Below are 17286 nucleotides of genomic sequence, written 5' to 3'. Positions count from 1 at the left end.
ATCTTTTTAAGTGGGAGAACTTGCACAATTGGTGGCTGACTAAATACTTTTTTTCCCCACTGTATGTATTCACCCCTTCGCTATGAAGCCCCTAAATAAGATCTGGTGCAACCAATTACCTTCAGAAGTCAGTAATTAGTTAAATAAAGTCTACCTGTGTGCAATCTAAGTGTCACATGATCTATCACATGATCTCAGTATATATACACCTGTTCTGAAAGGCCCCAGAGTCTGCAACACCACTAAGCAAGGGGCACCATGAAGACCAAGGCGCTCTCCAAACAGGTCAGGGACAAAGTTGTGGAGAAGTACAGATCAGGGTTGGGTTATAAAAAAATATCAGAAACTTTGAACATCCCACGGAGCACCATTAAATCCATTATTAAAAAATGGATAGAATATGGCACCACAACAAACCTGCCAAGAGAGGGCCACCCACCAAAACTCACGGACCAGGCAAGGAGGGCATTAATCAGAGAGGCAACAAAGAGACCAAAGATAACCCTGAAGGAGCTGCAAAGCTCCACAGTGGAGATTGGAGTATCTGTCCATAGGACCACTTTAAGCCGTACACTCCACAGAGCTGGGCTTTACGGCCAGATAAAAGCCATTGCTTTAAGAAAAAAATAAGCAAACACGTTTGGTGTTCGCCAAAAGGCATGTGGGAGACTCCCCCAACATATGGAAGAAGGTACTCTGGTCAGATGAGACTAAAATTGAGCTTTTTGGCATCAAGGAAAACGCTATGTCTGGCGCAAACCCAACACCTCTCATCACCCCGAGAACACCATCCCCACAGTGAAGCATGGTGGTGGCAGCATCATGCTGTGGGGATGTTTTTCAACGGCAGGGACTGGGAAACTGGTCAGAATTGAAGGAATGATGGCTGGTGCTAAATACAGGGAAATTCTTGAGGGAAACCTGTTTCAGTCTTCCAGAGATTTGAGACTGGGACGGAAGTTCACCGTCCAGCAGGACAATGACCCTAAGCATACTGCTAAAGCAACACTCAAGTGGTTTAAGGGGAAACATTTAAATGTCTTGGAATGACCTAGTCAAAGCCCAGACCTCAATCCAATTGAGAATATGTGGTGTGACTTAAAGATTGCTTTACACCAGCGGAACCCATCCAATTTGAAGGAGCTGGAGCTGTTTTGCCTTGAAGAATGGGCAAAAATCCCAGTGGCTAGATGTGCCAAGCTTGTAGAGACATACCCCAAAAGACTTGCAGCTGTAATTGCTGCAAAAGGTGGCTCTACAAAGTATTGACTTTCGGGGGGTGAATAGTTAAGCATGCTCAAGTTTTCTGTTATTTTGTCTTATTTCTTGTTAGTTTCATAATAAAAAATATGTTGCGTCTTCTCCCATAATTCATTTTAAAGGTTTTAAGGCACTGTACAGTACATGTTAAGAGGTCAAGAAATGCTAGAACGAAGAGCGGAACTGGAATGAGTCCACTCTCTCTCTTACGGGCCGAATGTCCCCTCCCCTTCCGAAATTTGAAAAGATGCTAACACCTGCTAAATTGGGATTTGTCCAAATAACCAGTGATGGAAAAAAATAACTACTGCTCCTCTTATCCTACACACCCCATTCAGTCTGACAGATTCTATGGGTTTACACGCAGAATCTTTCCACATCGTCTCACGTAGCCATACCTCCCAGTCACATTGTTGTCACCTTCGGCATATAGTGGGTCTCTATTTTCATTACAGAATGTGTCTTTCATATGTTTTAATTAAGATTCTGCACATACAGATGTAGGATCTTAATTTGAGCCAGTTTGCTACAGCAGGAAAATAATTCTGCAGCAACAGAAAATGTGAATTATTATGTGCATTATAATTAATGGACATTTTTGTAGGGGTTGATAAATTTTTCGTTAGGGCAAATCAAGTCTGAAATTTCAAAGTGGAAATTACTAACTTTTGAATCCTTTAAAAAAATCAAATACACTACAAGTTTGCATTTCCTGCTCTTTAGGAAAATTCTCAGCAACAAAAGAGTGATGAAATTAAGATCCTACGTCTGAATGCATCCAGTTACTCTGCTGTTTGGAATATTATGGTACAGTTCATGCCCTCTAGCCTCCCCCTCTGTGTCTCTTTCTGTGTTTCTCTGTAGGTGTCGTGCAGGAAACCGGAACAGCAGTTCCAAACAGCAGCAGAGACAGAGCTGATAGAGTGGGGGGAGGGGGACCATGAGGAGAAGTTCTCCCCCAGCAGAGCCGGGGCCAATCCCAGAGTCCTCAAGCCCCTGAGGCTGTTCGCTAGGGGGGTCCCTGGAGCCCCCGGGGCCGTCAGGGCTCCCAGCCTCGTTAGGGGGGTCCCTGGAGCCCCCGGGGCCGTCAGGGCTCCCAGCCTCAAACACAACCCCATCAGGGACATGACACACATAGAGAACATGGAGGACTTCTGGGATTGGTTATCCAACCAGACAGATGTTCAGGCCAGCCAGGTCAGAACCAAGCGACGACCCATCATCAAGACAGGCAAGTTCAAGAAGATGTTTGGCTGGGGAGACTTCCATTCCAACATCAAGACTGTCAAACTCAACCTGCTGATCACCGGGAAGATCGTAGACCACGGTAACGGAACGTTCAGCGTCTACTTCCGCCACAACTCCACTGGCCTGGGGAACGTGTCGGTGAGTCTGGTGCCACCGTCTAAAGTGGTGGAGTTTGAGATGGCTCAGCAGTCCACACTGGAGACCAAAGACTCTAAAGCTTTCAACTGTCGTATCGAGTATGAGAAGACGGACCGAAACAAGAAGACGGCTCTGTGCAGCTTCGACTCCTCCAAGGTGTGTTACCAGGAACAGACACAGAGCCACGTCTCCTGGCTCTGCTCCAAGCCCTTTAAAGTAATCTGCATCTACATCGCCTTCTACAGCGTGGACTACAAACTGGTGCAGAAGGTCTGCCCGGACTACAACTACCATAATGACACTCCCTACTCCTCTACTGGCTGAAGGTCTGCCCAGACTCCAACTACCATAGTAACACTCCCTACTCCTCCACTGGCTGAAGGTCTGCTCAGACTCCAACTACCATAGTGACACTCCCTACTCCTCTACTGGCTGAAGGTCTGCCCAGACTCCAACTACCATAGTAACACTCCCTACTCCTCTACTGGCTGAAGGTCTGCCCAGACTACAACTACCATAATGACACTCCCTACTCCTCTACTGGCTGAAGGTCTGCCTGGACTACAACTACCATAGTGACACTCCCTACTCCTCCACTGGCTGAAGGTCTGCCTGGACTACAACTACCATAGTAACACTCCCTACTCCTCTACTGGCTGAAGGTCTGCCCAGACTACAACTACCATAGTAACACTCCCTACTCCTCTACTGGCTGAAGGTCTGCCTGGACTACAACTACCATAGTAACACTCCCTACTCCTCTACTGGCTGAAGGTCTGCCCAGACTACAACTACCATAGTAACACTCCCTACTCCTCTACTGGCTGAAGGTCTGCCTGGACTACAACTACCATAGTAACACTCCCTACTCCTCTACTGGCTGAAGGTCTGCCCAGACTCCAACTACCATAGTAACACTCCCTACTCCTCTACTGGCTGAAGGTCTGCCTGGACTACAACTACCATAGTAACACTCCCTACTCCTCTACTGGCTGAAGGTCTGCCTGGACTACAACTACCATAGTAACACTCCCTACTCCTCTACTGGCTGAAGGTCTGCCTGGACTACAACTACCATAGTAACACTCCCTACTCCTCTACTGGCTGATCCCGTCTGTAGCATGTACCTTAGAGTTAGTTTGACCACAATATGATCAACCCTGATCGACCGTTCTCTTAGTTTGACCACAATATGGCCAACCCTGGTCAACCATTCTCTTAGTTAGACCACAATATGGCCAACCCTGGTCAACCATTCTCTTAGTTAGACCATAAGATGGCCAACCCTGGTTCGACAGTTCTGTTAGTTAGACCACAATATGACCAACCCTGGTTCGACCGTTCTGTTAGTTAGACCACAATATGACCAACCCTGGTTCGACCGTTCTCTTAGTTTGACCACAATATGGCCAACCCTGGTCAACCATTCTCTTAGTTTGACCACAATATGGCCAACCCTGGTCAACCATTCTCTTAGTTAGACCACAATATGGCCAACCCTGGTTCGACCGTTCTGTTAGTTAGTTAGACCACAATATGGCCAACCCTGGTTCGACCGTTCTGTTAGTTAGACCACAATATGGCCAACCCTGGTTCGATTGGCCTGACCAATCCTTCTGTTCCTCCTCCTCATCACCTCCATGTATTCTCAGTAAATCCCAGCCAATTAGAACAGTCCAGATGTGTGGTATTAGAGTAGATAATTGGCTCTCACTACCACATGACACCCTGCAGACCTGTACAACAATGTTAACATCAAATCACTTCTCAAATCACATTTTATTGGTCACATACAGTGAGGGAAAAAAGTATTTGATCCCCTGCTGATTTTGTACGTTTGCCCACTGACAAAGACATGATCAGTCTATAATTTTAATGGTAGGTTTATTTGAACAGTGAGAGACAGAATAACAACAAACAAATCCAGATAAATGCATGGCAAAAATGTTATAAATTGATTTGTATTTTAATGAGGGAAATAAGTATTTGACCCCTCTGCAAAACATGACTTAGTACTTGGTGGCAAAACCCTTGTTGGCAATCACAGATGTCAGACGTTTCTTGTAGTTGGCCACCAGGTTTGCACACATCTCAGGAGGGATTTTGTCCCACTCCTCTTTGCAGATCTTCTCCAAGTCATTAAGGTTTCGAGGCTGACGTTTGGCAACTCGTACCATCAGCTCCCTCCACAGATTTTCTATGGGATTAAGGTCTGGAGACTGGCTAGGCCACTCCAGGTCCTTAATGTGCTTCTTCTTGAGCCACTCCTTTGTTGCCTTGGCCGTGTGTTTTGGTTCATTGTCATGCTGGAATACCCATTCACGACCCATTTTCAATGCCCTGGCTGAGGGAAGGAGGTTCTCACCCAAGATTTGATGGTACATGGCCCCGTCCATCGTCCCTTTGAAGTTGTCCTGTCCCCTTTGCAGAAAAACACCCTCAAAGCATAATGTTTCCACCTCCATGTTTGACGGTGGGGATAGTGTTCTTGGGGTCATAGGCAGCATTCCTCCTCCTCCAAACACGGTGAGTTGAGTTGATGCCAAAGAACTCGATTTTGGTCTCATCTGACCACAACACTGTCACCCAGTTCTCCTCTGAATCATTCAGATGTTCATTGGCAAACTTCAGACGGGCCTGTATATGTGTTTTCTTGAGCAGGGGGACATTGCGGGCGCTGCAGGATTTCAGTCCTTCGCAGCATAGTGTGTTACCAATTGTTTTCTTGGTGACTATGGTCACAGCTGCCTTGAGATCATTGACAAGATCCTCCTGTGTAGTTCTGGGCTGATTCCTCACCGTTCTCATGATCATTGCAACTCCACGAGGTGAGATCTTGCATGGAGCCCCAGGCCGAGGGAGATTTACAGTTATTTTGTGTTTCTTCCATTTGCGAATAATCGCACCAACTGTTGTCACCTTCTCACCAAGCTGCTTGGCGATGGTCTTGTAGCCCTTTTCAGCCTTGTGTAGGTCTACAATCTTGTCCCTGACATCCTTGGAGAGCTCTTTGGTCTTGGCCATGGTGGAGAGTTTGGAATCTGATTGATTGATTGCTTCTGTGGACAGGTGTCTTTTATACAGGTAACAAGCTGAGATTAGGAGCACTCCCTTTAAGAGTGTGCTCCTAATCTCAGCTCGTTACCTGTATAAAAGACACCCGGGAGCCAGAAATCTTTCTGATTGAGGGGGGGGGGTCAAATACTTAGTTCCCTCATTAAAATGCAAATCAATTTATAACATTTTTGCCATGCGTTTTTCTGGATTTTGTTGTTGTTATTCTGTCTCTCACTGTTCAAATAAACCTACCATTAAAATTATAGACAAATCATTTATTTGTCAGTGGGCAAACGTACAAAATCAGCAGGGGATCAAATACTTTTTTCCCTCACTGTATACATATTTAGCAGATGTTATTGCGGGTGTAGCGAAATGCTTGTAAAACAAAATACAGCAAAGTTGCTTAAGAGCTAGAAGCAGAGTTGCTATGTCTGTCGGCACCATCTTGGAACGTGTTAGGCTTATTAAAGGATAACTTTAAATACTCTATCATCTCCCAGTCGTTTTAAAAGAGGGCATCTTGATTTTCTAAAGATAATTTCAAGTTCAAGCAAACATTTGCTAGTTGTCACTATTTATTATTTTATGTCTTTCCACATGCTATGACTATTTTGGTAAAATTATACTGAACAATCCAGGACAGGTCTCTGATAACAATAGAAGGTACAGGACAGGTAGAGGACAGGTGTCTGATAACAATAGAAGGTACAGGACAGGTAGAGGACAGGTCTCTGATAACAATAGAAGGTACAGGACAGATAGAGGACAGGTGTCTGATAACAATAGAAGGTACAGGACAGGTAGAGGACAGGTGTCTGATAACAATAGAAGGTACAGGACAGGTAGAGGACAGGTGTCTGATAACAATAGAAGGTACAGGACAGGTAGAGGACAGGTGTCTGATAACAATAGAAGGTTCAGGACAGGTAGAGGACAGGTGTCTGATAACAATAGAAGGTACAGGTAGGACAGGTACAGGACAGGTAGAGGACAGGTGTCTGATGAATAGCATTCTCACGTAGGTGTTCCTCTTGTCCAGGTGGGAAAGGGCAGTGTGGAGTGCAATAGAGATTGCATCATCTGTGGATCTGTTGGGGCGGTATGCAAATTGGAGTGGGTCTAGGGTTTCTGGGATAATGGTGTTGATGTGAGCCATGACCAGCCATTCAAAGCACTTCATGGCTACAGACGTCAGTGCTACGGGTCGGTAGTCATTTAGGCAGGTTATCTTAGAGTTCTTGGGCACGGGGACTATGGTGGTCTGCTTGAAACATGTTGGTATTACAGACTCAGACAGGGACATGTTGAAAATGTCAGTGAAGACACTTACCAGTTGGTAAGCGCATGCTTGGAGTACACGTCCTGGTAATCCGTCTGGCCCTGCGGCCTTGTGAATGTTGACCTGCTTAAAAGTCTTACTCACATCGGCTACGGAGAGCGTGATCACACAGTCGTCCGGAACAGCTGATGCTCTCATGCATGTTTCAGTGTTACTTGCCTCGAAGCGAGCATAGAAGTAATTTAGTGTGTCTGGTTGGCTCGTGTCACTGGGCAGCTCGCGGCTCTGCTTCCCTTTGTAGTCTGTAATAGTTTTCAAGCCCTGCCACATCCGACGAGCGTCAGAGCCAGTGTAGTACGATTCGATCTTAGTCCTGTATTGACTCTTTGCCTGTTTGATGGTTCGTCGGAGGGCATAGCGGGATTTCTTATAAGCGTCCGGGTTATAAGCGTCCCTTTAGCTCAGTGCGGATGTTTCCTGTAATCCATGGCTTCTGGTTGGGGTATGTACGTACGGTCACTGTGGGGACGACATCATCGATGCACTTATTGATGAAGCCAGTGACTGATGTGGTGTACTCCTCAATGCTATCTGAAGAATCCCGGAACATGTTCCAGTCTGTGGTAGCAAAACAGTCCTGTAGCTTAGCATCTGCGTCATCTGACCACTTTTTTATTAACCGAGTCACTGGTGCTTCCTGCTTTAGTTTTTGCTTATAAGCAGGAATCAGGAGGATAGAATTATGGTCAGATTTGCCAAATGGAGGGCGAGGGAGAGCTTTGTATGCGTCTCTGTGTGTGGAGTAAAGGTGGTCTAGAGTTTTTTTCCCTCTGGTTGCACATTTAACATGCTGGTAGAAATTAGGTAGAACGGATTTAAGTTTCCCTGCATTAAAGTCCCCGGCCACTAGGAGCGCTGCCTCTGGATGAGCGTTTTCCTGTTGACTTATGGCCTTATACAGCTCATTCAGTTCAATCTTAATGCCAGCATTGGTTTGTGGTGGTAAATAGACAGCTATGAAAAATATAGATGAAAACTCTCTTGGTAAATAGTGTGGTCTACAGCTTATCATGAGATACTCTACCTCAGGCGAGCAAAACCTTGAGACTTCCTTAGTATTAGATTTTGTGCACCAGCTGTTGTTTACAAATATACACAGACCGCCACCCCTTGTCTTACTGAAGTCAGCCGTTCTATCCTGCCGATGTAGCGTATAGCCCGCTAGCTGTATGTTATCCATGTCGTCGTTCAGCCACGACTCGGTGAAACATAAGATATTACAGTTTTTAATGTCCCGTTGGTAGGATAACCGTAATCTTAGGTCATCCAATTTGTTATCCAATGATTGAAGATTTGCTAATAGGATTGATGGAAGAGGCAGTTTACTCGCTCGCCGTCGGATCCTTACAAGGCACCCCGACCTACGTCCACGATATCTCCGTCTCTTCCTCACGCGAATGACGGAGATTTGGGCCTTGTCGGGTGTCTGTAGGATATCCTTCGCGGCCGCCTCGTTGAAGAAAAATTATTCGTCCAATGCGAGGTGAGTAATCGCTGTCCTGATATCCAGAAGCTCTTTTTGGTTATAAGAGACGATGGCAGAAACATTATGTACAAAATAAATTACAAATAACGCGGAAAAACACACATAATAGTACAATTGGTTAGAGGGCTGTAAAACGGCAGCCATCTTCTCCGGCGCTGTTCTAATCCGTAGGAGAGGTGCCTGATCACAATAGAAGGTACAGGACATATAGATAACAACATGAGTTAGAGGAGAGGTGTCTGATCACAATAGAAGGTACAGGACATATAGATAACAGCAGGAGTTAGAGGAGAGAGTCTGATTACAATAGAAGGTACAGGACATATAGATAACAGCAGGAGTTAGAGGAGAGGTGCCTGATTACAATAGAAGGTACAGGACATATAGATAACAGCAGGAGTTAGAGGAGAGGTGCCTGATTACAATAGAAGGTACAGGACATATAGATAACAGCAGGAGTTAGAGGAGAGGTGTCTGATCACAATAGAAGGTACAGGACAGAGAGATAACAACATGAGTGTTTAGTGAAGATGGCAGGCTGTTAACATCACTTTGTCACGGTCCTGACTCTTCCTGCCTCCTCCTGGCTCTTCCTGGCCCTTCCTGCCTCTTCCTGCCTCCTCCTGTCTCTTCCTGCCTCCTCCTGACTCTTCCTGCCTCCTCCTGGCTCTTCCTGGCTCTTCCTGGCTCTTCCTGGCTCCTCCTGGCTCTTCCTGCCTCCTCCTGGCTCTTCCTGCCTCTTCCTGCCTCCTCCTGGCTCTTCCTGCCTCCTCCTGGCTCTTCCTGCCTCTTCCTGGCTCTTCCTGGCTCTTCCTGCCTCCTCCTGGCTCGTCCTGCCTCCTCCTGGCTCTTCCTGCCACTCAGTCTGACTCTTCATTGCTTCCATTAACATTTGTTCGTGGGGAATGATCATTTACTCTGTGACAGAGGAAACTATACGCTCAAAGTTAAAATACTGATTTTCTGGAATGATAACATGCCAGTGATCATGGAGCAGAGATATGACAGGAGCTGTGTGGGGGTTAGGGGTTAGGGTTAGGGGTTAGGGTTAGGGGTTAGGGTTAGGGGTTAGGGTTATGATGTTACACTGCTGCTCTTAAGGACACACATGCCCTTGAGAGTTAATTCCCCAAACTCTCAAAATACTGAAAATAATAATACCAGATGGTACTCGGTCCGCTGCATAAATCCTCCTTTTCCTCTTCTCCAGCCTGATGTGTTGGCTGCCACCTCCACTATAAAGGCTCTGAGTTTCTATGTTCCAATATGTCCAAAACTAAAGGCAACTCTTCAATATAGTGTTTTGTTTTTTAACGGATGTTTAGAATGGATCCGAGCATTAGGATTGTCAGGTTCCAAATGGTTCCATCATGAAATACAGCTGTCTAGGCTGCTAGGGCATCAGCCTTTCACCTCATGTAATGTACAGTGTCTTGCAAAAGTATTCAGACCCCTTGGATTTCTTCACATTTTGTGTTACAAAGTGGGATTGAAATGGATGTATTTGTAATTTTTGTCAACAATCTACTCAAAATACTCTAATGTCAAAGTATAAGAAAAATTAATAAAAATGTGATAACTAAAATATATTAATTTCAGTATTCAGACCCTTTGTTTTGGCAAGCCTAAATTAGTTCAGGAGTAACATTTGGCTTAACACATCACTTAATAAGTTACATGGACTCACTCTGTGTGAAATAATAGAGGTCGATATGAATGACTAACCATTCCTCTGTCCCCCATACATTCAACATCTGTAAGGTCCCTCAGTCAAGTATTGAATTTCAAGCACAGATTCAACTACAAAGACCAGGGAGCTTTTAGAAAGCCTCATAAAGAAGGGCAGTGATTGGTAGATGGATAACAATAACAAATCAGACATTGAATATCTCTTTAAGCATGGTCATGTTAATTATTATGCTGTGGATTATGTATTAAACCACCCAGACACATCAAAGATACAGTTGTCCTTCTGAACTGAGCTGCAGGACAGGAATGAAACTGCTCAGGGATGTTACCATGAGGCCATTGGTGATTTTAAAACAGCTACAGAGTTCAATGGCTGTGATGGAAGAAAATGGTGGATGGATCAACAACATTGTAGTGACGCCACAATAATGACTTGTGGAAAGAAGAATACAAATAACAAGGCATTAAAGTAAAAAACTCCTGGAGGAAACCCTGGTTCAGTCTGCTTTCCACCAGACACTGGGAGACTAGAGGAAACCCTGGTTCAGTCTGCTGTCCACCAGACACTGGGAGACTAGAGGAAACCCTGGTTCAGTCTGCTGTCCACCAGACACTGGGAGACTAGAGGAAACCCTGGTTCAGTCTGCTGTCCACCAGACACTGGGAGACTAGAGGAAACCCTGGTTCAGTCTGCTGTCCACCAGACACTGGGAGACTAGAGGAAACCCTGGTTCAGTCTGCTGTCCACCAGACACTGGGAGACTAGAGGAAACCCTGGTTCAGTCTGCTTTCCACCAGACACTGGGAGACTAGAGGAAACCCTGGTTCAGTCTGCTGTCCACCAGACACTGGGAGACTAGAGGAAACCCTGGTTCAGTCTGCTGTCCACCAGACACTGGGAGACTAGAGGAAACCCTGGTTCAGTCTGCTTTCCACCAGACACTGGGAGACTAGAGGAAACCCTGGTTCAGTCTGCTTTCCACCAGACACTGGGAGACTAGAGGAAACCCTGGTTCAGTCTGCTGTCCACCAGACACTGGGAGACTAGAGGAAACCCTGGTTCAGTCTGCTGTCCACCAGACACTGGGAGACTAGAGGAAACCCTGGTTCAGTCTGCTGTCCAACAGACACTGGGAGACTAGAGGAAACCCTGGTTCAGTCTGCTGTCCACCAGACACTGGGAGACTAGAGGAAACCCTGGTTCAGTCTGCTTTCCACCAGACACTGGGAGACTAGAGGAAACCCTGGTTCAGTCTGCTGTCCACCAGACACTGGGAGACTAGAGGAAACCCTGGTTCAGTCTGCTGTCCACCAGACACTGGGAGACTAGAGGAAACCCTGGTTCAGTCTGCTGTCCACCAGACACTGGGAGACTAGAGGAAACCCTGGTCCAGTCTGCTGTCCACCAGACACTGGGAGACTAGAGGAAACCCTGGTTCAGTCTGCTGTCCACCAGACACTGGGAGACTAGAGGAAACCCTGGTTCAGTCTGCTGTCCACCAGACACTGGGAGACTAGAGGAAACCCTGGTTCAGTCTGCTGTCCACCAGACACTGGGAGACTAGAGGAAACCCTGGTTCAGTCTGCTGTCCACCAGACACTGGGAGACTAGAGGAAACCCTGGTTCAGTCTGCTGTCCACCAGACACTGGGAGACTAGAGGAAACCCTGGTTCAGTCTGCTGTCCACCAGACACTGGGAGACTAGAGGAAACCCTGGTTCAGTCTGCTTTCCACCAGACACTGGGAGAGAAATTAACCTTTCAGCAGGACAATAACCTAAAACACAAGGCCAAATCTACACTGGAGCTGCTTACCAAGAAGACAGTGAATGTTCCTGAGTGGCCAGTTTTGACTTAATTCTTCTTGAAAATCTATGGCAAGACTTGAACATTGCTGTCTAGACATGATCCCCAACACCTTGACAGAGCTTGAAGATTTATGAAAAGAATAATGGGCACAATCCAGGTGTGGAGAGCTCTTGGAGACACCCAGAAAGACTCACAGCTGGAAATGCCAAAGGTGTTTCTAACATGTAAGGACTCATGGAGCTGAATACTTATGCAACGACTATATTTTTGTTATTTAATTTCTATCAATCTTAAAAATAAAAATAAATCTTGCACTTTGACATTACAGAATATTTTGTGTAGATTGCTGACAAAAAAATTACAATTATATCAATTTTAATCCCACTTTGTAACAATACAATTTGAAGAAATCCAAGGGGTATGAATACTTTTGCAAGGCACTGTATGTCAATCACTGGAGTCAAAGAGATGTTGGTTGAGTTGGAAAGAAAGCTTTGTTTTATGTTTCTGATGTCTGTCTTAAAAACTAAATTAAACTATAATATTATAAAAATGACAAGAACTGTATTATAATGAGCGAACTGAATCTAACTGAATCTATGTTCATGTTTTAGTTCTAATCGTTTGCAAAGTGTGTTCTATATTTGTCCGTCTCAGTAAAGATACAAAAATATGTTTACATATGGCTTAATAATAAATGATGTCAATTTCTTTTTATTTTCCATAAATATAGATATTAATTGTTCCTTAGTTTGTGTTTGGCAGTAATATCAAGTAGACAGTCACATGTTCATACCAGAGATTACATTATTAGGCTATCATTTATTTTCTGCTTCATCTTGTTTCTAGTTATTGTTATGTAAGATAGAAATGTAAGTAAAATGTTAATTATATTAAAATTACATAAAAAAAAAAAATCCATTTAAGTTTTTATGACATTAAACATGAACTTGGCACACAGAATGAGGTGGAATTGGTAATTTTTCTGTTTACTATAAACTATGAAGATGTCTAGCAATGGTATGTTTCTAAAGTATACATTTTTAGGTTTTATTTTATTTCCTATAAATAGGTGTGATGAAGGCCATACATTATAGCTGCCCTTCAGGAATCCTCTATCCCATCAGGATGATCTGATTCATCTCAGACAGCGCAGGATAATAACCTAAAACATGCCACCATTTCTGAGATTTTACAGAGTTGCAGTTCATAGAAGGAAATCAGTCAATTGAAATAAATTCATTAGGTCCTAACCTATGGATTTCACATGACTGGGCAGGGGCCAGGAGCCAAACAGAATGAGTTTTTCCACTCAGCACCCCCCCTCTCCCCCTCCTCAGACGATCCTGCAGGTGAAGAAGCCGGATGTGAAGGTCCTGGGCTGGCGTGGTTACACGTGGTCTGCGGTTGTGAGGCCGGTTGGATGTACTGCCAAATTCTCTAAAACTACGTTGGAGGCGGCTTATGGTAGAGAAATTAACATATAATTATCTGGCAACAGCTCTGGTGGACATTCCTGCAGTCAGCATGCCAACTGCACGCTCCCTCAAAATTTGAGACCTTTATGGCATTGTGTTGTGTGACAAAACTGCACATTTTAGAGTGGCCTTTTATTGTCCCCAGCACAAAGTGCACCTGTGTAATGATCATGCTGTTTAATCAGCTTCTTGATACGCCACACCTGTCAGGTGGATGGATTATCTTGGCAAAGGAGAAATGCTCACTAACAGGAATGTAAACAAATTTGTGAACAAAATCGTAGAGAAATACGCTTTTTGTGCGTATGGAACATTTCTGAGATATTGTATTTCTGGGACCAACACTTTACATGTTGCGTTTACATATTTGTTCAGTATACATTTCTGACATAGCAATCTGGCACTACTGCAGTGGTGAACAACATGAAACCCAGGCCTACTACTGCAGTGGTGAACAACATGAAACCCAGGCCTCTATAAACATATTGGATCATAGCTCTGTCCTCTATAAACATATTGGATCATAGCTCTGTCCTCCATAAACATATTGGATCATAGCTCTGTCCTCTATAAACATATTGGATCATAGCTCTGTCCTCCATAAACATACTGGATCATAGCTCTGTCCTCCATAAACATATTGGATCATAGCTCTGTCCTCTATAAACATATTGGATCATAGCTCTGTCCTCTATAAACATACTGGATCATAGCTCTGTCCTCCATAAACATACTGGATCATAGCTCTGTCCTCCATAAACATACTGGATCATAGCTCTGTCCTCTATAAACATACTGGATCATAGCTCTGTCCTCCATAAACATACTGGATCATAGCTCTGTCCTCTATAAACATATTGGATCATAGCTCTGTCCTCTATAAACATATTGGATCATAGCTCTGTCCTCTATAAACATATTGGATCATAGCTCTGTCCTCTATAAACATACTGGATCATAGCTCTGTCCTCTATAAACATACTGGATCATAGCTCTGTCCTCTATAAACATACTGGATCATAGCTCTGTCCTCTATAAACATACTGGATCATAGCTCTGTCCTCTATAACCATACTGAACCACATCTCTGTCCTTTCTGAACATTCCTTTGGACCACAGCTCTGTCCTCTCTGAACATACTGGACCACAGCTCTGTCCTCTCTGAACATACTGGACCACAGCTCTGTCCTCTCTGAATATACTGTAGGACCACCAGGTGTGAAGACTGACTACAACAGTAACCGTTTAGGTGAAGCAGACAGCCAGACAGACCTGGTCAGATAAAGGACAATCTGACAGAACAACACAGATATAACAGCCAGCTCAGAACACTAGACCACGTGATGAATTCATTAATGTCAGGTAAATAAAGTTGCAACTGCTATAAAACATATTTAATGGGTTAATGCAGGCATTCTCTCAGACAACTATAATGGGTTAATGCAGGCATTCTCTCAGACAACTATAATGGGTTAATGCAGGCATTCTCTCAGACAACTATAATGGGTTAATGCAGGCATTCTCTCAGACAACTATAATGGGTTAATGCAGGCATTCTCTCAGACAACTATAATGGGTTAATGCAGGCATTCTCTCAGACAACTATAATGGGTTAATGCAGGCATTCTCTCAGACAACTATAATGGGTTAATGCAGGCATTCTCTCAGACAACTATAATGGGTTAATGCAGGCATTCTCTCAGACAACTATAATGGGTTAATGCAGGCATTCTCTCAGACAACTATAATGGGTTAATGCAGGCATTCTCTCAGACAACTATAATGGGTTAATGCAGGCATTCTCTCAGACAACTATATTTTTTCAACATTGCAACAGAACACAGAAAAGGATGTCACTTTCAGTAATTTACAAAATCCTCTAAATAGTCATTTATCTGTCATCCCACATAATAACAGCAGGTGTGACACATTGTTAACGACCAACATGTGACCCATCAATACAACACATCATCCATCACCCTATACCCTAACCCTATACCCTAACCCTATACCCTAACCCTATACCCTATACCCTAACCCTATACCCTAACCCTATACCCTAACCCTATACCCTAACCCTATACCCTAACCCTATACCCTAACCCTAACCCCTAACCCTATACCCTAACCCTAACCCTATACCCTATACCCTATTCCCCTAACCCTATACCCTAACCCTATTCCCCTAACCCTATACCCTAACCCTATACCTATACCCTAAACCCTAACCCTAACCCTAACCCTAACCCTATACCCTATACCCTATACCCTAACCCTATACCCTAACCCTATACCCTATACAGGTCCAAGACTGTTGGAGCCTAGTCTGCACTGGGACTGGAATCAATTCATTTAAATCCTTTACAGATACTTTTAGATAATGACAAAATGTGAACCTGGACACTTCTCCTCACCAGTACAGGACCATGCATTAGTCTTTCTTTTGTTAAGCACAATAGATTGAGAATATACACAGTGTGCAAAACATTAGGAACACCTTCCTAATATTGAGTTGCAACCCCTTTTTGCCCTCAGAACAGCCCCAATTTTTCAGGGCATGGACTCTACAAGGTGTCGAAAGCGTTCCACACTGATGCTGGCCCATGTTGACTCCAATGCTTTCCACAGTGGTGTGAAGTTGGTTTGATGTCCTTTGGGTGGTGGACCGTTCTTGACACACACAGGAAACTGTTGTGTGAAAAACCCAGCAGCATTGCAGTTCTTGACACACTCAAACCGGTGCGCCTGGCACCTACTACCATACCCTGTTCAAAGGCACTTCAATATTTTGTCTTGCCCATTCACTCTGAATGGCACACATACACAATCCATGTATCAATTGTCTCGAGGTTTAAAAATCCTTCTTTAACTTGTTTCCTCCCCTTCATCTACACTCATTGAAGTGGATTTAACAAATAACATCAATAAGGGATCATAGCTTTCACATGGATTCACCTGGTCAGTCTATGTCATGGAAAGAGAAGGTGTTCCTAATGTTTTGTATACTCAGTGTATACATATTTGCAAGTTGGTAGTAGTATGGAAAGATACATCTCTGGAAGTTGAATCTATAGATTGATCTTTGCATAAGTGATTGTCCAATGGGAGACTGCCTGGGGAAAGATCCTTTCCTATTCGTCCAATAGTTTTTCTAGTTCAGAGGCAGAGAGTATCGACATGTTTATCTCTTATATACAATAACAGCATCATCAACACTGTGTCTTTTAATGCCAGGAAACAGAACAGACTTTTACACCGGTCTTCTGAAGATGGTTCAACTGTCATTTACATAGAAATGGGCCCATCAATATGGGGCATACTCATCTTTTAAAAAGTGTAAAGAATTGACCATGCACTGAAAGTGTTCACGCTTTTTAATGTCTAGTCACAAAATGGGCTAAACATTACAAATATATAATATTTCCCATGAATCAAACCCTTAACACGTCCCTATAGAACTCCATATCAAAATGACGGAAACTAGTGCAATCTGGAGGCAGCCTGGTCTGTGGGACGGGGCAGCCTGGTCTGTGGGACGGGGCAGCCTGGTCTGTGGGACGGGGCAGCCTGGTCTGTGGGACGGGGCAGCCTGGTCTGTGGGACGGGGCAGCCTGGTCTGTGGGACGGGGCAGCCTGGTCTGTGGGACGGGGCAGCCTGGTCTGTGGGACGGGGCAGCCTGGTCTGTGGGACGGGTCAGGCACAGAGTTAAATAGAGAGAACACAGTCGATCAGCTCCAGAGCAATGGCAGATAGATTAAGGCCATTTGAAATGACAGGA

At 44.4% G+C, this 17286-nt stretch overlaps 1 protein-coding gene across 1 annotated transcript in view; it reads left to right on the top strand.

Moving 5' to 3' along the window:
- LOC121554871 (neurexophilin-2-like) overlaps positions 1-4453 on the top strand; it is a 22581-nt gene extending 18128 nt beyond the window's left edge. The window contains exon 2 of the mRNA XM_045212012.1: positions 2125-4453. Coding sequence (XP_045067947.1) covers positions 2125-2970 — 846 coding nt within the window. The 3' untranslated portion in view covers positions 2971-4453. The remainder of the gene's footprint in view (positions 1-2124) is intronic.
- Positions 4454-17286: the final 12833 nt, after the last annotated feature.

This window comes from Coregonus clupeaformis, chromosome 40 (genome assembly GCF_020615455.1).
Source record: "Coregonus clupeaformis isolate EN_2021a chromosome 40, ASM2061545v1, whole genome shotgun sequence".
NCBI classification, from domain to species: Eukaryota; Metazoa; Chordata; class Actinopteri; order Salmoniformes; family Salmonidae; genus Coregonus; species Coregonus clupeaformis.
The sequence above is the reverse complement of the archived record's forward strand: the minus strand, read 5'-3'. Positions and strand labels throughout refer to the sequence as shown.